The sequence below is a fragment of the Grus americana genome, chromosome 1 (assembly GCF_028858705.1).
Source record: "Grus americana isolate bGruAme1 chromosome 1, bGruAme1.mat, whole genome shotgun sequence".
Classification (NCBI taxonomy): Eukaryota; Metazoa; Chordata; class Aves; order Gruiformes; family Gruidae; genus Grus; species Grus americana.
The window spans coordinates 151,397,216-151,419,655 of record NC_072852.1 but is presented as its reverse complement, the minus strand read 5'-3'; the positions used below and the strand labels follow the sequence as shown (position 1 = coordinate 151,419,655).

The window sequence follows — 22,440 nt, the reverse complement described above, 5'->3', positions numbered from 1 at the left end:
GAGGAGAGAGATGAGAAAAAGGCTGCTTGGAGAAAGAATTTGCCTGCCTGTCTCTGCGATCACAAATATCAGCATCTCTACACCAAGTTCTTTTTCATTTCCAGAAAAAGTGTTTTACAGTTTTGCCGTGTGATAGGAAGAGACTCAAGTAAGTGACTTTCACCTGTAGTATTTGCTCTAGCTTTTGCTTTCTTCCAGAACTTAATGCAACTGCCGATGGTATATTCTTCCTCGGGTTGTTACTGACTCTGAGTGCCTGTTAACACAGCAGCCCCATGGTTGTTTATCTTAATATAGTCAATGGATTTCAAATGTAAACTCTGTCAGTGTTCTTCATGTCAAACCTTCAAAGCTAAGAAGTTAAAGCAACAGAAAAGGAAACTTTGACCATTTAAGTATGAATAATTTTTGAACACAGGGTGTCCAGCTAAAGAGTCCTAGCAAAACTGTTAATGAATTAACAAGCAACAACTTAGGCTTCATATTCTTGCTCAACATTAACGACTTCACAACTCAATAACAGAAATAAGTTTTGACCACTATTTGATCTCCATAAAAACCTTTGCTATTTTAAAAAATAGTATATAGTTTACTCAGAATACTAACAGACTTGTTTCAGTGATCATTCTGATGTTCTTATAAAAGCCAAGTCAAATTTCAGTTTTGTGTATTTTAGACATGCCTTCATTTGGCTTCACCTTTTCTTGGAAGATGGAAGAAGACTGATCTACAAAAGTTATACCTCTCTTCTTGCACAATTTCAAAAGCCTGCAGAATTGATCACTAAAGTTCCATATTTAGCAGCATAAATTTCTGCTTCATGACAAGGTCACTAGTTAGACACACTAAGGGCTAAAGAAAAAGCTTATGGCAGCATCACAAAACAGGTACTTTAAAAAATAACTTAATGACACTTGGCAATCGTGGTATTATGCTCACATTTTTATTTCAGCTTGTGTGCCACTTGCATATAACAGAGGAATATGGAGATTAGTCCACAGCAATGTTTATTGTTAGCAATGCTTTAAAAAAAAGTTCAAAACTGAAAGCTTAGTCTAGATCGATAGATAAAGCTATATAAAGAGCTAATTTAATAGAGTCATCCTTTCTGTTTATCGGACTATTCTTGTTATGCTTCACTTACTTACAAAAAATAAACCATTCCCTGAGCCACCCCAAATTCCTAACGCACCTGTCAGAAATAGTTTGAATTTCAAAGTGATCACTGTTCAACTACAGAACGTAAGGAACAAACCTGATGGCAAATCCTGTTGACAGACCCCATCTTCCTCTACTGCATATGGACCACATTTTAGCACAAGCATCCCCAGCTATTGCAAGATCAGAGGTATCACCACTGGTTAAAAAAAAGTCACTGCTCGATGACAACAATTTGATGCCGTCAGAATTACCTGTTCCTTATTTTGCATGTTATTTGGATGTTTCTGCTAATGCCAGTATTCTGAGGTCCTCCAAAGACAGGAAATACAGCTCAAGAGCGAAGCCGCACAGAAGTCAGTCAAATACCTTGGCATAACTACAGGGGAAACAAACAAGTTCCAATCTGAAGTAGTTTAAGTCCGTCATTTTTCTATTTTAAGCCTTTTGTCACTGCAATTTCCATCCTTCACAGAATGTTGCAAAACTGATCGTTAGCTTTTCTGCCTTTTCTGAAAATCTTCCTCCTGCAAAAAAAAGTATGATAGATCCACTGCCGCTCTGCAAACAACTGGTTTTTAACCAGTTTCGAAGAGAAAGGCTGGTGGGGAAGGTTAGGGCAGGGACTGAACCACCACCACATCAACAAGAGGAACCATTTAAGTTTTTATTGCCTCCAGCTGCTTCTCTCCCCACTCTTCCAGAGGCTGTAGCTCTCTGCCCATGGAGTGCAGTGACCCCTTGTCTCTCCTGCAAAGGTTGGCAGCTTCACCTGGGTTACTGCAGCTTTAAGTAAGTGCCGTGACTACTTGCAAGAAGAACATTAACTAGTCTGTATAAATATTTGGATGCTAAAAGCCCGAATGATACAATTGGCCTTCTCCCTTGGCAAAAGTTATGCTGAGCATCAGCAACTTAACTCTCCAAAAGGGAATAACGACAGTAAAACAGTACTTAGGTAAAAACCTTTTTCTGGAGTTCTGTAATGGTTTCCATGGGTTGTACTTTGGAGATGTTCTGCGTGCTGCAAAAGGCAAGAGATCCAAGAACTAATGCGTACCTCCACTCCAGAAACGGTCTGAGTGTTCTCAGAACAAACTTTGATTTTCAAGCAATTAAGCTTCCAGATGAAACAATAAAACCCCCCTTATATCCTTTACTCATATACAGCTGTTATCCAATGTCTATCAATTTAAAACACTTTCCAAGTATGAGAGGATTGGGACTGTGCCCAAAGCCCAAAATACCACATTGCTTTTTAAGCTGATTACCGTTACCTTGGATTCTGAAGAAGCCTACAGGCATTCGACCAACAGCCAAAAGGATAAATGATTCATTAATACCAAAGTGGATTTAGTTGTTGGAGCAGTAACTGATGTGCATTCTCCCATTTTGTTTTGTTGTCCTCGCTCTTTATTATTAAGCCCAGCCTTGATCCTCAGGGTGAGCCCAAGGAACACAGGATAGGAAGGAAGCTGTTGAACCTAAGACACACCTTCTTATCCTTGCAAGACAACATGATAAATTTTAGATCAAATTCAGTTTGAAAAGTAGTCAAATTGTTATTTCTCTTCCCCTCGGCATATATACATTTACGTGAAAGCTGTTAGAAATTGTCTTTAAATATCAGGCTTTCTTTTTTAACTGTTTTATATCTGTTATGTCGACTTCTTTTTGCACCTTATGATCCCCTCCCTGACCTCACAGGTGTACAGTAAAGCGTAGGCTAACAACAACACGGATGGCAAGAAGATAAACACCCTAAGCTCTCACTTCAACCAACCAACCATCTCTTCATCTACAGAGCATCTGATCTTTGCACTGGGACAGCCATGCAGATACAGAAAAATTATCACGAGGAATTAGGAAAGAGGTCATTATGTCCTCTTCAAAGCTGAGTGCAATTCAGAAGGATGCTGGTTTATAAGGTGGCTAGTACTTAAAAATACTAAATGCAATCTTTCTAACAAGCACGTCAATACCTTCTGCATCTCTCCTCCTCTTCTTCCTGTCAGATATTGTCAGATTGCTGGTGACAATCTAGTAACACATTTTGAAAACTTGATTTTAATTTTTTTCTAAAAACAGCCCACAACAAACCAAATTCTTTCCCTCTTCAATTCACCCAGAAGTATCCATCACTGCTATTGTGTTCCAAAATAAAGAATGCAGCTACTAAAGCAGATCCATAAAATCTTCACTTTAATACTACAGTAAACATCCGCTTGTTTTTTACCTTGCATCTGAGTAGCATTTTCAGGTAGGAACAGGCATTTGGGGAAAAAGAAAGGCACTCTGTTGGGTAAAGGTGAATTTTATTGAAGTGATGGCCATATGAAAAGGCCATCAAAGACATATTTCCAACCAAAACATTTCTCTATTCAGACTAGCAATTCTGAAATGACTACAATAAATATATTTTTACCTCTTCATACATTTGGTTTCTCAGCTTGTGGGTGGTTACTGCTATTTGCAAGGCTCCTAAGGGAGATATTTTCACAGTACCAGTAATAGGATAACTATCAGGTAGTTGAGAAAGTATTGGTGCAGCAGGTGAAGCCAAGACATAAGCCAAATGAAGCATAGGTGGTTAAGCTGCCTTCAAAGCTACTTAGTACAAACTAAGGAGAGTTTTTAAGTATTCTTCCACAATTCTAGGATATAATGTCTGTTATCAAAGCAAAAGGATGGAGGGTGATAGCCCAAGGAAGATTTAAATTTAGAAAATAATCCAACAATGTATTCTCTCAATTATGCTTTGGGGCTGGAGGGTCACGAAAGAAAAAAAAAAAAAAAAAAAAAGCAACTCTACTCTCCCATCTATCACTTCTAACCTGGGTTCCTTTTGGCCATCCTGAACCCCAAATCATCTACATCTACACTACAGCCAGACAAGTTCTGGTCTTCCTGTCTTTCAAGCATGTTTCACTTGCACAGGTGAGTTTCCCTTCTGCATAAAAGGAACGTGAAAGGCATATAACCCATTTCTAAGTCAGCATAGGTAGTTAAAAATTCAGCCACAGTGCAGATGCAGGCCTGGGAACTCTGAATCATTCCCACTTTTGGTTTTTAATTAATATATAGTCTACATAGTGACAGTAGAGTCTTTTTTTTTTATTATTATTTTATTATGCCCTCCTTAGGCTTGGCCTGAGGGCAGGCTGATAGAAGAGTAAAATTTGGTCCTAAGCTTGTAAACTCTTTGGGCAGGGGTTATATTTTCTGGGAAACATCCTAACACATATGGCACTGTAAAGAAAACAAGAGAACCAGAAAGCAAAGTCAGCACAGTGCTCCTCCAAAAGAGAGCACCACCGTATATCAAGAAGCAGCAACACCAGTTCAAACTTTAAATTACTTTTTGAAAGCAAATCACAGCTACAATGCTGTACATTACAAATGCAAATATGACATATAAAAAGTTTTCTATGCAAAATAATCCTGCTTCCAGTCTACATTCTTCTATACCATTTACTGCAAGTGTGTATTAAACTTTGATATACTTGCTTACAGTTTATTGCCATAAAGATAAGTTCTAGCAACCTCAGCAACAGAACACAGTTTAGTAGCAGTTCTTAAAATATTTTTACATTAAGATCTTAATTTTTTTTTTTTTTTTTTTTTTTACAATGGAAGAGTAATCCAAGTTGTCCACTACTACATTCATAAGTACAATACTTGAGTTTTACTAAGAACAGTGAGCATGCAACTCAGATTTGGAACAAGTCAATAAGCAGCTGGTATTTAATAGACCCAGTGATACTGTTACTTGCATACATTTATTCACAGCTTACAATGTTAAATAATCTACAGTTCTGAAATATGTGCATTTTATAAGGAACTTGTCACAGCTCTTTAGCGATAGTTGAGCAGACATCATGCAGTAGAGACTAAATCAGGTCAGCTGCTGAGTTTGACCTAAGTAAGACAAAGTCTTACCCTTCCACTCATGTGCTTCCATTGTTAAAAGCACAGCAGGAGAGTGACTTGCACTTATTTTTATGCATATTTCAAATCTCTCCTGTCGCTCTGTTTTAGCATTCTTTTGAGTGATGTTAACCAAATCCAGCTGTGAATAAGAAGTTAGAATTCAATATCCGAGATCTGGAGCAAATCATAAATGTTGAAGATATGGCAATCATTTCAAAAGCAAAAGCAAGAAAGCCTAAACATAGCCTCATGTTTGCTATCTACACTTCCAAGCTACAGACAACTAAAAGACTCATCCCCACACTACCGTTTCTCAGTTCTGTGATCTGAAAGTCCACACAGAATGTTTTCATTGGTAGCACAAACCATAAAGATTCCAGTTAAAACACATATTTGAAGGGGGAAAAGGAAGGAAAGGAAGGAAGAAAGAAAAACAAAAGGTGCTTAAGACTGTGGAAAGGAATTAAAATATTTAAATAAACCCTGTTGGCTTTATTGACTGGGTACTGCAACATATACAAAAAGCAAAAAATTAAACCAAAAAAGCACAGTTACTGAACAGTTTATTTTCAACATGTGCTGCCTTCCTGCTGTTCTTATGTCCAGATTAATCTCAGCCCCGAATAAGGCAATATTAAAGGAATGAGCATCATTTCCTCAGGGCCTTAAGTAAGACAAGAAGGGAAGAATACTATTAGTATGTACACCAGGGAATAATCCTTTGCAAAACAGCACAGAAAGCATGAAAACATGCATGAAAAAGATGGTAAAACTCTGGTTAAAAGGTAAGCAGAGTTTAAAACCATGTGTAGGCATTTTAATAACTTACAAATAAATTAAGATGGTGAAAGGGGAAAAGAAGACTGAAACTACAAAAAGGTGCTGTGTTGATAACACAAGTAACTCTATGGCTGAGATTTATTTTTCTTGAAGAAAACCAAACATTCTGTTGAGTTAATCTCTGTTTCAGATTATTCATCTGTGCAAAAGATTTGTGCAAGTGACATGTGCAAACACAGAGAAGTGAGAGAAGGGTCTAACATCTTCAATCATTAGAACATTTAAAAGATGCGTCTATTGACAGAAGCTCTGTCCTTTTCTCTCAGAAGTAACTGCTAGTCTGACCTACAGACTCTGATTCTTCCTTTAGTGTCTTCAGCATGACTAACTCAGCATGAGTAGTCTTTTAATCTAAGTACAGACATCACTACAGTAATGAAACATTTCTTGCTGGTCTTGAACGCAAACTTCCAACCTCAGGTTAAAAAGCCATAGCTTAAGCCCTTTCTCCCAAAGCTTCAGCTCACTCATGACTTCTGATTCTTGGAGTACTGTCCCAAGACTTGCATAGATGCCGTTATCTCTTCTACAGTACTGCCCCAGATGTGCCAAGCATTCTATTTCATATCGTTTTAGGCACTCTCTACAATTTGTGGACTATTGCCTTCATATTTTCAATCCAGCTTTTGCAAAAAAAACCCACCAAAAACAAACAAACAAGGAAACCAACAAAAAAAATCCCAAGCAAACAAAGTACCCACGACTAAAAATTTAGTCAAGTCAAAGCAGAAAATGTCATTTCTGTTTCTTAATGATCTTACATTTTGTAAGCATCACCAGAGAGGAAATAACTCCTTTTTAATTCCTTCAATGTGCAGACAACACCGCTAACCGTATAGATTAGCGAGCAGACAAAAATATGTGAATGAATCTGTAAACACTTCAAAATGCTTTAAGTCTAAAGTCTAGTTATTCCAGTTACTATATTAGATCAAGTTTTAAATCAATATCAAAAGAGCAATCACAGATTTGTCAAATTCTGTTTCCAAGCAATTTGCAATTAATTCGTCACTTCTCATTATACTTCTGATCATCAGCTTTAACATTTACAAGAGGAATAGTGCGCTGCTGTCAGAGCATAACACAGGACAGTCTTTCAGAGCTACTGAGGGCTTCTTTCTTAGAAGAGCCTAAAAAGCTGAAAACAACGCACAGAAATAAAAACCTGTAGTTCAATGCTACAATACCAACAGATTGTTCTCCTATTCTAAGATTTCTCTTTTTGCAACTGTGGAATGTGTTTAAAGATTCAGTGTTTCCACTGTCTCATCGAAGTCCTGACCAGCTGTGGAGGTATGAAGCCCACCCAGAGGGCCGTGAGGTACTCTCTTCCTCACCTGAAGGAGGAAGAAAAACATACTTCAGACTTATTATGTAAGACATTGCATCATTTGGTTACATGACCTTGTTTTCCCCCGCCTCTGTCCTTTTTCAAATGCTGTCCTCGTAAACTTGAGGAAGTAACATTCAATACTCACTCTTGGACTGCCATATATATGTTCATGGATTTTTATCACCAGCTCCACTTTACTTGGGTACTTAAGGATGTTTTAAAGAGGCCATTTATCACCCTTCTCCAGAAAAATCCAGTCATTGTTCATTAGTGCCAGGACAACATCAAAATGCTACGGACTTAATTTATATCTCACCTTTCCAAATCCAAGGCCTATCATGGAATGCTGTACTTTGCCACTTTCCTTATTCATGTGATTTTGTTGAGAAATTTTAAGTGCTTATATATACACACACATGGTACTTACTCTTAATTTTAAAATAAAGCATAGGTGACTTGCTAATGAAATACAAGCAGCTACAGGTTATTACTGAGAAGTGATAAACAATACCTTAAAAAGTGTTTTTAAGGGGAGAAACGCTCAAACGGAGTATTTGAAGTGGAGCCAGAACATTATCATATGGTCAGCTCTTGGGTTAATTTCTTGGAAAGGCTTAACTCTGTTTTTCCTTCCCTAGTTCCTTTATTTCTTAAACAAAAAGCATATTTTCTAGAAGAGATTTTTGAAGTTAATATATTGAAACTAGTATTAGATCTGCAGTACTGCCTTGGGAGGACCACTTTAATTGCATTTTTAGAACATCTGCCAAGAAAGTAATTCATTTATAGTAACCTCTGTTTTAAGATCACTTTGACAGAAATCTTTAACTCTACTCAAAACACAAACACATTACATTTTTACAACTTACTATCATCTTCCTAAAATGTGTATGTTCCAGAAGAAATTCTATTTTACCTTAATTTTATTTATATTTTTTGGGTATTTGTTCTGTTTTCTGAAAACTGACTAGTAACTTCTCAACAGAGCAGAACGGTTTTATTGCTAGCTCACTGGCATTACACTGCTAAGCTTTGTTTGTCCTCAAAGGCCTACATAAAAGAAAGCACAGAACTTCAGTTGCCTTTATTTCCACTTTTGGGGGTTTTTTTTGTGACAAAGTTTTGAACGCCACCTACCTTGGGCAATTGCAACTAGCTTCCCCTTCTCTTCAGGGCTGAGCTGCAGCATGGTGTCTATCACTGGGAGCAGCCTTTCTTTCTCGCTTCCTGATTTTAGAAATATGAACTGCAATAGAACATTCTTCAAGTATTCTAGATTAGCCACAGACTTTTCTCTCTCTTGATTTCTTTCCAATCTTCTTACTTCATTCTTAAGAAGCTGCAGATAAGGGGAAAAAATATGCAATATTGTTTGCTTCATATAACAAGCAACTGAACAAAGGCCTTTTGAAGAGCTAAAAAGTGAATTATGTAGCTTGCTTCAAAAAGAGCTATGTGTGCATAGCAACATATTCCGGACAAAAATCCAGTGAAACTTGAACACATGATAATGTTGTCCAGAAATAACTTTTTACTGATCAAAAATAACCTTTTTTGATAAAATCTGTGCAGTAGTTATAATGATACACAGCACTAACTGTTCGATTTCAGTCATGAAGAGTAAGAGTTGAACAGTTAAATAAGCAACATGGATCAAAGATTTAGTATTTTATAAAAGAAAGATTAGCATGTTTAAGAGAATATGCTAACTTCAGAAATGTTTTCCGAAAACTCAGGGCGGTACAATCAAATCAAACCAAACTCTATTAGTACATGTATCTCTAAACATGTATCTTCTTTTAACTTAAGACAGCTAAAAGGGGTGCAGGAAGAGAAACCAGAGAATGCTTGGGATCTACAGCTTTTATCTAAGTGAAAACAGTAAAGACACTTTATTAAACATTAAAATTACAAACTCTTGAGGGTTTTGGGTTTTTTTTAAAAGTTTAAAAGTTTTTTTGGCTTTTACTGCCCCCCCTTCCCCCAACTAGAAACTGTGGGGAAAAAATCCCCAAAAAACTAAGTCAACTCTGGAAGCACTAATTAGTCTTGTGGAATAAAAGCCCTTCCAGAATTAAGTTTTGCATCATCATATTTTTATAGACTAGGATTTTCTGAAACATGTTTGGTGTTAAACATTCGGTCTAAGCAGCAGACCGTAGAAATTAGAGCTGTCCCCACATTTCCTGCATGTCTGCTAACCTTTATTTGTTCCATTAGGATGGCATTGGTTGCTTCTGATTCACGAAGTAATTCATTCAAATGATCAGCACTCTTCGCTGTTGTGTTTAGTTTCTGAATCAGTTCATCCTTGGTGAGTTCTGTTTGCCACTGAGATGGTTCTGCAATTAATTGGAAAAGAAAACTGAAAGAAGGAAAAAGCACTCGAATCTACTTTATACTAACTTAACATTAGGACTTGATTAATGTAGTTTCTTAGAAACAAAATCCATGCAGTCAGACTGCAAAATTAACAGGCATCATTGCTGCTGCTGCATGCTTGTTTTGTGATCTATTTTTGTATATATAAATATATTAGAAGGGGATTGGCAAACCAGTTCTAAATACGTCAAAATACATGTTTTTAATTTACCCCTTGTTTCCTACCCATAGGTGGAGATTTTGAACAGTTCTCCACAAAGTGTTCAGTAGACTTTTAAAAAGATGATTAGGTCCTACCATATGTTTTTCTATTTTTTTTAGGGACTCTTAGGACATTGTTGTTCATGCTGGCTTTCATTTTCCTAGAAAAAACTATGAATAAATACCTGTTCTAATAAGCCACATTAAGATGAACAGACATTTTATCCTTTCATTAATGAGAGTTAAATCAGCACTAGTAGAGACTAGTCCAGAATACAAAAAGTTCTGTAACTATTCACTGACTTGCTCATCCAGTCTTTTCCCTTTAGAAAGTCACAAATACAACACCTTGAAATCACTAAAACCTGTACCAATGTTTTATTGTTAGTCCTTACTCAAGGACAAAACTCCTACAGAGATTCAGGATAGTGTGAACTCAGCAGCACATAAGTAGATTTGTGTCTTGCATCTAACAGCATGAAAACACAATGTTCTCAGATATTTTGAGGGTACCACTTATGTAGCAAAAAGCCACATGTTCTACCTACCAAATTTTGCTTCCGGGGAGTTCAGAAGTTGTTCCAAGGATGGTACATAGGTGCTGGCTGAAGAGACAGACTCTGTGTCCGTTGTTTCCATACCTTCTCCCTCTTCCCTAGCTACAGCGTGCACATCGAGAACAGGAAGGTCAGTGTTTCGCCGTTCTCTTAAGTTCTTCGTTGCTGGATTTGAAACAGCTGGACCTGAAAGATAATTACTGATGTTTGTCATCAGAATGAAATTGGTAGAGCTATTTCATAGGTTTGATTGTCTCAGATTGGAGAGCAGTACATAAAATAGTCTTCAAAAAAGCACAGGGAGGAAGGGTGAAGAAAAGGGAGAAAGCCGGATACACACATAACATTTATAATTGAGAATACAGCCTTTCACCTCCAAAAGACCATTCCAATCAAAGTCTGTTTCTAAATCCAAACTTGACTGGCAATTTTTATTTCAGTGACTATGAAACCTCCATGCAACTCTCCCTACAGATGTGTTGTAGCTATGACAAGAGAGTCAAATGCTTTTAATGCAGAACAGAGTTAGTTTTACTTTCAACCGGTCCTGTGGGAGGTGTAAATTGTTTTGTTTTAATACTGTGTGCACTATCCTGCTGCTTCAGTAACATATGGAAAAAGTAACTTCTTAAACCATTACTGCTGCTTGGCAAACATCCAACTACATTCTAATTAGTAACTTTACAGATATAAAAATAGTACTTGAGCTTGAACACAGTAAAATCTTAAATTAGAAGAGGGATCAAATAGCAAGTATACCAATAACAAATGTTGTTAAATGGCTTTCAATACACTTTTCTTTAGCTTTACCCCTCATACTGGAGGCAGAGGTCCAGTATGCTCCAAACTCTAAGACAAACTTACAGGAAGAGCATCAAATATTTACAATATTTGCTCCGCTGGTGCGGTTTTGAGCCATTCCCACACATTCTATCACTGGATCACAGGGAGAAGAGATCAGCACCTCCCTCTCCACTTCCCCTCCTCAGGAAACCAAGAAAGCAATGAGGTCACCCCTCAGCCTCCTCTTCTCCAAACCAGACAAACCCAAAGTCCTTAGCCACTCCTCACAGGACATGTCTTCTATCCCTTTCACCAGCTTTGATGCGCTCCTCTGGACGCATTCAAGCATCTTAAGATTCTGAAGGGACAGTAATAATGACACATTCCTTACTTGGTATCAGTGGATTGATACGGCATGCTGCAAATTCTCCAGAAAAAGTTTCTGGTGTATTACAGAACCACACACTATAAGCATGTTATAGATTCAAGCTCAGGTATACAAATTTGTATCTAACCCAAGAAAAAACTAGTATTATGACTGAAAGTTACCTCTAGTGCTTGGTTCACTCTTGAGTTGGAAGAGCTGAGCTTCTACTCTGGACAATTGCTGCTGAAGTGTCTCTACCGTCTTCCTGTGCTCTTCTTGCAGGTTCCTGACTTGATCTCTGAAATTGTTCCGTAGAGCTTCGTTCTGGGCTGTCAGCTGACTCAAAGTCTGGGCATGCTCCGTTTTCATGACCATGTTCTCAGATTGTATCGTGCAGAGCCTGAAAACAGTGTATACACAAAACATAAGAAACGAACAGCAAAACACTGTCACTTTTACATTTCAAAATTTTTAGAGTTTAAAGTAGTTTTCAGTTTTCATGTGTATGATTATCTTAGAATGACTGTGCAACGTTTCTCCATTTAAATTCCTCTTTCCCTACAGGGAAAATCTAAGACTAAGAAAGTTACGCTCATTACATATCATATGAATGCACTGTGGTAGATAAACTCTTGCTTTCTATTTCAGAACACAAAATTCAGACATCTTTGGTAAAAAATGAAACTAATAGAGACACTGTGGTCTAAACATTCTTAAATTCTAAAATTGCAACATGATTGTTTATAGTGCCCTGTTTATGTCAGGGCATGTCACTTACCTTATACTCTACTTCCTTTAACATTTATTTACCAAGTACTTATGCAGAACTTCTAAAAACAGAAGTTTCTGAGAAGTTTAATTTTTTTAAGCTTCAACTTTCAGTGCAGAAGAGGGGAGAAGAGTGTGGTTGTTAGCAAGAAAAACATCAGCAATGCATCAATTGTACTTGGTTTGGAGGCACTTCAGAAGCAAGGCACAATTGTCACAAGCAATTAAACAAGTGCATGTATGGAAAAACTAAGCTTAGGACTTGCCCTTATAAGCATACAAACTTAAATATAGCAAGGAGCTAGCGTCTCTGTGTACACAGGGAGCCTACTGCAATACAGCCTGTTTCCAGAAAAATGCAGGAGGACACAATTTAGTTGATTACAGTGAATCACCATGTGGCTATCAGGAACAGATAAAACAGTACAAAGAGAGACAGGAAGTCAACAGTTCCTAATACTGAGCTGTAATTTCTAGTGAATATTTCACGTGAACTCCTTTGTACCCTAAATAGAGAAGAAAAAGGAAAGACCCTTTTTGAAGAGCTCAAGTATTAGGTACTCATGATTTTTCAAGAAGTGATACGGATTAAACAGATTGCTTTCATTCTGAAAGAAATAGCAAATTAACATTGTGGCAAGCATAGACTTCAAAAACAGTACTTTCTGGGAGAAAGGCACTTGGTGGATGCATGACTGGGTATTTTGTCAGTGAAATTGGTCTGCATTTAACTACCTTATTTTTGTAATTAGAAACATGCATAAAATTTAGTTGAGCAGTCCAACACAAATACAGTGCTGAGCATTGTCAACATGCTTAAGAAATGTTAATTTTAAAGTCTGATAGTTAACATGTAGAAAGCTTGCAGAAATCTCAAATTCCCTGATCAGCTACTACTTCGTTTTCATTGCAGAAACTTCTGAAGGCTGATGAAAAATAGCAAACAATCATTTTGAAAATTCCTTTAACCTTCTCAACAGTTATGCCCTTTCTTGGGGAAGTACAGTTATAGGCCACTGCACAACCAGCCCTCAAAGTTCACACACTATAAAGTATCTATATCTATTTATCATCAGACCATACTTTTCACGGAGTTCTGCCTCTTTTGCAACAGTCTCTTGCAGCATCTTATTGTGCCTTTCCAGCAGGGTGTCGTGTTCAGACTGCAATGTCTGGAGTTCAGACGCATTCATCTGTAAATTATGCTGAGCATCTTGCAGCTTAACTTTAAGTTGATCTATCACCATTTCCAACTGTTCTCTACAAGGGGAAAAAAGAAATAAGCAACATACAATTTAAAAGAACTCTATTATTTCAGAACCAATATGATATCCACAACATTTTGGATAGCTGATCCAAATTGCCTATTTATTAATTATATCAATACAGCACAATGACCAAAAGAATCTTAGAATGAGACTGCAGCAGAAACAATTAGGAAAGTTCCGATCATTTTTCAATATAGGTACAAATAGATTTATCACATCCCATCTGAACTGCTAGGAACATAACTATTGGGGTAGAAAGTGCAATTGCTACCACTTTCTACTTCAAGCTGGTTGGAGAAACAAGACAGAAGGAGAATAATATGTGGGATGCAGATGGGAGAAACAATTTCTTCTTAAAAGTGGTGGAGGTTTTTTTTGTGTAGTAAATGCACATCAGTTCAATGAGACTGAATACAGGAGACAAATGGACGGAGGAGATTTTGAACAAAGGAGTAGGAAGCAACATCAATCCATAAAACTACATAAACTCTGTTGGTCAGAAATAAATCAAAATCAGATATACAAGGGGGAAAAGGTCTTAAGTCACACACATTCTCCTTTTATGCTTTCTGTATTTACATATACAGACATCTCCTTTATCTCATTAACTGTATATCTTGTTAACCCTTCGAGTTGAGACTTGTAAATAACTTCTTTGAAAACTATGTCATCTGTTTATTACTTGAGTACTTGTCCACTTTGTTTCCAAAGTGACCCTCTTCCACAAAAAACTAACAATACCAGAACTTCTTAAAATTCAGCAAACAGGAGAGACAAAGAAATGGAACTCTTGCAGTTTGCTTCAAAGAAAAGAAGAGGTAGATGCATTTAAAAATGCCCAAACCAACCATAAACCCAAAGTCGTCTAACAAAGCATAAGTCTCCCTCTTGTGGATTCTCAGCAGCAATTGCATGCGCTGTTTTAAGGTCGGCATCGGAAATTACTTTTGACATCTCACACATAAACACCTGGTCTGTCACCAAGGACAGCTATCAGAAACTTATACAAATAACTACAAGAACTGATCTACTTTTGCAGTGGGTTCAGACATTTTCTGAAGTGAATCTGAATTTACCTGGCTTACAACTATACTTAAATGATTTTCAAGGAACATTTGGCAGTGTAACTTTTCTTCCCTGAGTCTTTCCTCATGTAACAGCTGTTAACAATATTTCGTGAATCTGCTGGAACTGATGACTGAATTGGCAGCCAGAGCTTTACCTACACTAAACCATTCCTTCCTGAAAAAGTTCAAAGTGAGCTCAGCTGAACAGTACCAATCTGCTCTTTTCCTCTTAGTTGGAAATGGCACTTTGCTGCAATACTTTACATCAGAAAAAGTGACATGACAAGTCTACACAGAAGGTGCTGGCTAATTTCTGCTCATGAGAATCATAAGAATCTTCATAACACCTTACTTCTCCCTCTCACTGTAATAACAGGTAACCTACACAAAAATAAATGCTAAAAAAGACAAATCAAGGAATTAGAAACTAACATAGTACCACCATGGTACAAACTGATGATCTTTCTTCTGTTCAGATAGGTAGAGCCACAGTTAGATTACAGCTCTGATTAAAAAAAAAAATCCCTCTTTATTTCTAGAAACTTTGTCTTGTTTTTTAAACCAAAGTAAGTGGGGAAACAAACTGCCTCCCCTTCTGGTATTTTCCTTATTGAAGCAAAGAGTTAAATAGTGGAACTCCCTTGCTGGTCAGCAATTAGCAAAGGCAAACTCAATAACTCAAGTATCAGTATTTTTCTGTACGCATACAAAAATTTTACTTTTACCTTTCTTGTTTGGCTCCCTCAGATTCTGTCTGAGAAGCAGATTTATTCTTTTGCTGTTTTAGAACATTATGAACACGGACTTTGTAGCTCTCGAATTCAGATGTAACAGATGCTTGTTCAGCCTATTACACAGAAAACAAACCCTTAATAAGTTATGCTATTAACTATTGCTCCCTTATTTCTCTAAAATTAAATGCATCTTACATTGAAAAAAACCGACCTGTTGCACTTTCTTCTTTTAAATGGACAATTAAACTAGTGACTCCCATGACAGATCATGTTTCTTTAGACTTCAATTGAATATCACAAAATATGAAACTTGAGACACACTGATTTTCAACATAGCAGTATTAAAGAAAAGAAAGACTACTTGCAAATTCAAAAATTGCATTCGACAGAGATTCACAAGCAAGGGGTTCTATCAAACAGCTTTAACTGAAGGCAAAGGTGAAGAAAAAAAAGGGATAATACTGTTTTTCTTTTATGCTACCCAGGTGCCAAAAATCTAATACGCCTTAAAGTTATGCGTAATTTTGAGGAGTTAAATCAGTCTTGTAATGGTAATACACAGCACAAGATACAATATTCCTGTTTAATTGTAAGGGTGTTTGGTCTGTCGTCTCTTCTAAATTCAGCTGATACATGAGTGTCTGTGAACATACAGAAAATTACCTCACAACGTAGTAGCATCATTCTTGACTGTACACTACACACAGCAAGAATTATTCCCATCCTTCAAGTACTCATGTTGTATATTCCTCTAAGAAAAACACAGATGCGGGTTTACATTCTTGGATCTTAGGAGAAGCTCATGGATTCATTAGTCATCCTTCAGATGATTAAAATGCTCTCATTTCCAACAGGAGGATTTTGGAAAGTTTCCCTTCAGCTGAACTGGTGAGTGAAATTCCACAGTGCTGACCCTGATTAGCCACTGCTCCAGCTTTCCTGGAGTCTGTAAGGTTTGTGGGCATTTTCTTTAAATTAATCCTTCTCTTTTCTTCCTGTCAAACTATGTGAGCTAAATATTCCTAAGCCCTCAGGTACACAGCTTTAAATGTCAGCGTGACTTTTGCCATCTAACCTACTATTTGCTTTGGTGTCCACCTTTCCTTTAGTCAGAATTTTCCTTTGTTAATATCCTTGTAATGGTATTTTTCACAGTTGTTTTTTCTTTAAGTGGTACCTGTGTTAACTGTTTTTTATATGGAGAAAATTATATTCCTTTTATGTTTGTTCTTCCCTCCTTCTCTTTATAGACTTTTTTCCCCTCACTATATTTGCTGATCATCTTAAACTCCGACTGCCCACTACCACCACAAGGTTTTTCCTACTGGAAATACAAGGGTGCAGTCCAGATGTTCCACCACAAGTGATACGTGACAACTAGGACAGAGCCTGGCTTGTCCTACCACTCAAATACATTAAGCACTGCGATAATTCCCAATTCTTGACAGAAAAAGAGTGAAAGATCCAAAAAACATTTTTAGAGAAGCAGACAGAATGCAGTATATCTCCCTTCTAAACTCTCTGACATTACTTCTTCCACTAGAGTACCTGGGCTGCTCTGCACTCTTCTTGCAAGGTTACGATTTTTTGCTGGTAAGCACTCAATGTACGCTGGTGTTGCTCTGAAGAAGTTCTCAGGTGTTCTTGAACTTTATGCTTTTCTGATGTTAGTCCAGCCACTTGAATCTGAAAAAGTCAGTTGAACACTATGACAAATTTTTTTCTTTCCTCTCCACAGGGAAACAGAGCGCAGAGGATTCTACTATAGTAACTCCTGCAGAGAACTGGTGAATATAAAATTAAAATCCAAAAAAAACCAGACATGGGTTACAATGTATTTAATAAAAAAAAAAAATAATCTTTTTTTTTAAAGTAAGAATTGAAGAGAAAATTACAGTGGTCGTGTGGCAGCATTTAGGAAAGCCAATCCCTCTCCCTTCCCCTCTCTGCTACCTTTTATTACATTCAATTCCTATTCTGTCCAGCCAACAAAATTTATACAGATGGACAACACTTGAGATTTCTGATGATGATGTTGCATTTTTTTTAATCTGAGGAACTTCCATTTTAAACAAATTATTCTAGAACGTATCCCAGTTACAAGCTTCAAATTTCACCGTCCTCTTTTGGTGGAAAGGGAAAGGAAAGAGGAGCAAAAAAGAGCAAAGCTATTTAAACAACATCACAAGGGAAGTATTTGGGGAAAGTGGTAAACAGGCAAAACTCATTCAAGAAAAAGAACAAGTACTAAAGTAATAAAAATAACACCTTTTCATTCTTCAGCCTGTATTCCATCCACCCAGTACAAATCACACCCTTATTACTTAAATAAGAAACCTTATACTAACAAAAAAGTGAAGTTTCTTGCCTTGTAGGCTTCCACTTGTTGTTGACTGGCTTCCAGTTCCCCTTTTAATGATGCCTGCAACATTAGATGGTCATTTTCCTGCATGATAAAATCATCTGGTTATTAAAGAACCCCAAACCTCAGCAACTTAATAGTTTGGCTATCAGCTGATCAGTTTTTTAAAAGTCATGTTAAAGATGGAATATATAGTCACTGACATCTGGACTTACAGCTTGTTTTGAATCAGCCAGTTCTTTTTTGGTTTTCACCAGAAGTTGTTTTATCTTGGCATTTCTTTCCTCATCCTGTTGCAGAGTTGACTGAAGTGACTCTAATGCAAAAAACAGCAGTTATACGCAAAGGAAACTTCCTCTCCTGTATTTCCTTAAAAGTACTGGAAAATATTTAAGCAAGTTCTGATAGACTTCTTAAGAGCTGCAAACAAGTAGTTTATAGTAAGTTTAGTATCTGATTTCCAAGTATCACAAAGATACTCTAATAAATGAAATTGTTTAAGATGTACACTTAAGGATCAGAAGAAATGACATTTTTAACCACATGCTAACTAATAAAGTTTTATAAGCGTGGGATGTCAGACTGAAAACCTGTCAGATACTGACTTTCAGAACTTAGGATTAACTAAATCAGGTAAAAACCACAGTTTATCAGGCAGACAATTTGGCTTTTATTTGCTGAATATGAGATCAAGCAACTGGAAAACTAGTAAAGTTTCCTTTACGGAAAAGTAATTTTGACTATGTAACTGTTTAATATTCCCTGTAAACCTTACTCTCATTCATCGACTTGTTTGTGAATCATATTTGTTACCATTACTAACTATACCATACAGACTCTTGCTGTTAATAGTTTACTCACTTATTTCTTCCTGTAGGGTCTCTTGCTTCTGTTTCTGAATCCCTGTCTCTTGCTCGAGATCTTCTATTCTGCTGTCTTTATCAGTAATCTTCTGATTAAGTTCTTTTACTAACCTTTCATAATCAGCTATTTCCATATCCATCAGTGTACTCTTTTGAGCATCCTGCAAATTGCACACAATGAAGTTACAGCTTACAATCTGCCTTGGCTGCTAAAACTATTTTTTTTTTAAATTATATTGAAAAACTAAATTGCCCATCTAACAAAAAATTTAAAACTATCCATATCCCCAAGTAACACCCCATTCATCAGGTTTTCATATCCTCCGTAAATAATCTGTTGTCAAACAAGAACCAGAAGCTTTGAAAAACCTGTTGCTAGTTTTAACAGTTTTACCAGTAGGTATTTTGCAGATATCAGTTCTACCCTCTTCAGTCCTTTCAACAAGGACAACTTCTGAATAGTGTACTATACAAGTACTCCACACATTTGAATTCTATCCCTATTTCTACTCATGACAGGCCACATAACCCAAGCTAAAACAAAAAAAACCAAAAATCCCAACCCAAAAGCACACATCAGCTCTCCAGCCACAAAACCAGGGGTAAAAATCCTTGTGTTTTCCCTTTTGCAAATCATGGGCTTTAAAATCCTCAGAACAGAAAGGGAGGCATTCAACACAGCAAGATGGGCCAAAATCTTTGGTAGTCCGTTAAGCACTGAAATTCTACCTTTCTGGCCAGCTCTAGTTCTTGCATAGTTTTCTGTAGCTGTTTCTTTTCCTTCTGAAGTTGCAACTGAAGCTCTTCCATTTCTCGGAGAGCACTGCTATGTTCCTGAAATTTAAATACCTCTCAGTTATGCAGCCCGATTTCAAAATAGGTATTAGCATCTATTTAAACTCAGACACACAATTAGGTACAAAGATAAGATTTTTTTTTTTTTTTTAAGGAAATCACTGGGAACCAAAGAAAACCCCAGAAGATTATTAAGAGTTTTTCACATTCTGTAACCATCCCCAGCCTACTTGTAAGCGACAGTCTTGCAAAGTTCTTTCAATGAACTGCCCAAGCCTTCAAAAAAGACCAAGTAACAAGAGAAAGTACAGAACTTGTTCCATAAAAACACAGTTTACAAAGGTCTAATAGAAGTCACATCCAGTGAAAGTAATGCTTCAGCCCGTTCACCGTCTCTGCAGAATATTACCTTTGTTTTCTGTTCTTTTAGAAGCTTTTCAGCTTCTAGTTCTTTGTCAGCCTTTGCCTTGGCTCTTTGTATCTCCAGTATCTGAGTTTCCAGCAGCTTAGCATTGTATTGCAGTGTTTCAACACGAGCCAGGAGGTCTTCATTAGCAGAGTGTAACTGATCATGCTGAAATCATAAAAATGGAAAGATAAAAACATAAGCTTAATTTTCGTGTGACCGATAGATAAGATATTGTCTCTATTTTAAAACAAAACAAACACCGATTTCTATCCAACTCCATTAAACCAGCACTCCTATAGATGAGCCTTGTCCATATTAATTGTTTTAAACTAGATTAAGAAATAAGCTAAAGTCCCTAGCAGGATTTGATTATTTTGTTCAGAGTTCATTTGCCCATCTTTCCGTAAGATGGCTAGAATTACAAGAAATCTGAAAAAAACCCCCAGCATTTATGCTTCCTACAAGAATCACCTTCCTCCCACAATAATACACAAAGTTCAAGGACTTATTGCCCCACTTTGAATACGGCTGCTGTATTTGTAAATACATGATCGTACTATTAATTCCTAGAAAAGATTTAACTGCAGCACCACCAAGCCTTCAATGAGATCATATCAACACATAGGAAGAACTCCTCCTATATCTGGGCTATTTTTGCAATGATTTTAACACATTTAATTTTGACATCATCAGTGTTTTATCTCAGTCTCTATTACGCCAATTAAGAATGAAGTATAAGTGAAAGAAGCTGCCAGTTACCTAAACAGTGTTTTTATTTACAAAATACTTTGTAACAAACTTGAAAAACTCAATGCCTGCATAGTCAGCAGAATACATGCTACTATTTGTCATTTACTTCCTATGCTATTCACTGCTAGCTTCTGTTTATAAGGAAATGATGGCCTAGGTGGATCTTCAGTGTTATTATGTATGGGGCCTGGGAGTTTAAATCCTAAATCCCAAATCCCTTTCAGTTGGCTTTGCAAAAAACGTGTCTCTCAGCTGCTTAATTACCATCTTAGACTCTTCTGAATGCCATTACAGCAGTCCACAATGCATCCAAAACTCTTTGTGAAAGATGCAAAAACCATAATTAATTTAGTATGTTTAAACACTGTTGATTAAATAACAAAACCACATTTTGTCTAAGAAAGAAGAAAAGAAATGTAACACTTAAAGGTTACTGCACTTTGTGAGAAGTGTAGGTGTGAAATCAGAAAAACAGGGCAAGTTTAATATTTTGGTTTTGTATCTGGTACATGCAGCAGAGTTGGATGCCCAACCGAAGCCAGAGTTGATCACCCACTCTTTTCTGTGAGTTGACCTGGGGTAAGTTAAATCCCTTCCACTGAAAGGGCCAGACATTCTGGATATATTTACCTTTGTCATAGCCCAGATAAGATACTAGATGTTGAAAAAAAAAAAACCCAACCCTGAATTGCAAGTCACTATACAAAATGCACTTGGTTATGAAACTATATATAGTAACTATCACATGAGTAAGACTCACACTCAATAGGTAAAATAATTTTTACTGTAATTATCAATAGACCAGACACACATACAGAACTGACCTGCTGGGATGACACCTGTAGCTGTCTTGTGAGGTCATCTATCTGACGTTCAAGATTATTTGCTCTGCCTTTTTCAGAATCCAGCTGTTCTCCTTGCTTATCGTATTCCATCAAAAGATTCTTAACACATACAAACACAAACCCATCATTTTTTACAATATACACTGCAAAAGCACATTCTATATCTCAGACACTTATCTTCCTAATCTTTCAGCATATGAGTTGTCTTACTGCAACATCGGAAATATCAGAATTAAAACTATAATTCTGTAACAGTGTCTGGAAGAAATCCTTTTCAGTTCATGAAATTCTAGAATAATCAAGGTTGGAAGAGACCCTAGGAGGTCTACATTTAACCTCCTGCTTCGAGGAGGATCAGCAGTGAGTTCAGATCAGGTTGCTGAGAGCTTTGTCCAGTCAGGTCTTTCCAAGGACCTACCTCCAAGGATGGAGATGACACTACACCTCTGGGCAACCTGTTCCAAAGCTTGACCATCTTCATAGGTTAAAAATATTTATCCATGTATCCAGCTGGAATCTCTCATTTCAATTCAATTCCTGCGCAACCTGCACTAGGTGATCCTGCTTTAGCAGGGGGGTTGGACTAATGATCTCCAGAGCTCCCTTCCAACCACTACCCTTCTGAGATTCTGTAATTTAGGACTACCATCTCTCATCTTGCACCACCATTAATAACCAGACTATTTCCTTGATAACGCCTTTGTAGGTACTGGAAGGCTGCTATTAGGTCCTTTTGAAGTCTCCTCCAGGACGAGCAATTTCTCAGCCTTGTACATCAAATATTCCAGTCCCTTGACCATTCTGGTCATGCTCCATTGAAATCACTTCAGGTTATCAATGTCATTCTTGTATTTGGCGGAGGAGTGATAAGACTGGCTGCAGTACTCCCAATGATATCATAGAATCATTTAGGTTGGAAAGGATCATGAGTCCTGCTGTAAACCTATCACTGCCAAGTCCACCACTAAACCATGTCCCTAAGCACCACATCTACGCGTCTTTTAAATACCTCCAGGGATGGTAACTCA

General features: G+C 37.1%; 1 protein-coding gene across 1 annotated transcript in view; it reads right to left on the bottom strand.

Annotated features, from left to right (window-relative positions):
- Positions 1–3,441: 3,441 nt before the first annotated feature.
- The window catches only part of GCC2 (GRIP and coiled-coil domain containing 2), a 30,970-nt gene continuing 11,971 nt past the window's right edge, over positions 3,442–22,440 (bottom strand). Inside the window, exons 10-23 of the mRNA XM_054804395.1 lie at positions 21,392–21,511; positions 19,818–19,982; positions 19,343–19,447; positions 18,612–18,774; positions 17,966–18,066; positions 17,757–17,834; positions 16,937–17,074; positions 15,380–15,501; positions 13,403–13,579; positions 11,734–11,951; positions 10,393–10,587; positions 9,464–9,603; positions 8,399–8,600; positions 3,442–7,265 (exon numbers count right to left, since the gene is read on the bottom strand). Of these exons, the coding sequence (XP_054660370.1) occupies positions 7,195–7,265; positions 8,399–8,600; positions 9,464–9,603; positions 10,393–10,587; positions 11,734–11,951; positions 13,403–13,579; positions 15,380–15,501; positions 16,937–17,074; positions 17,757–17,834; positions 17,966–18,066; positions 18,612–18,774; positions 19,343–19,447; positions 19,818–19,982; positions 21,392–21,511 (1,995 nt within the window). The 3' untranslated portion in view covers positions 3,442–7,194. The remainder of the gene's footprint in view (positions 7,266–8,398; positions 8,601–9,463; positions 9,604–10,392; positions 10,588–11,733; positions 11,952–13,402; positions 13,580–15,379; positions 15,502–16,936; positions 17,075–17,756; positions 17,835–17,965; positions 18,067–18,611; positions 18,775–19,342; positions 19,448–19,817; positions 19,983–21,391; positions 21,512–22,440) is intronic.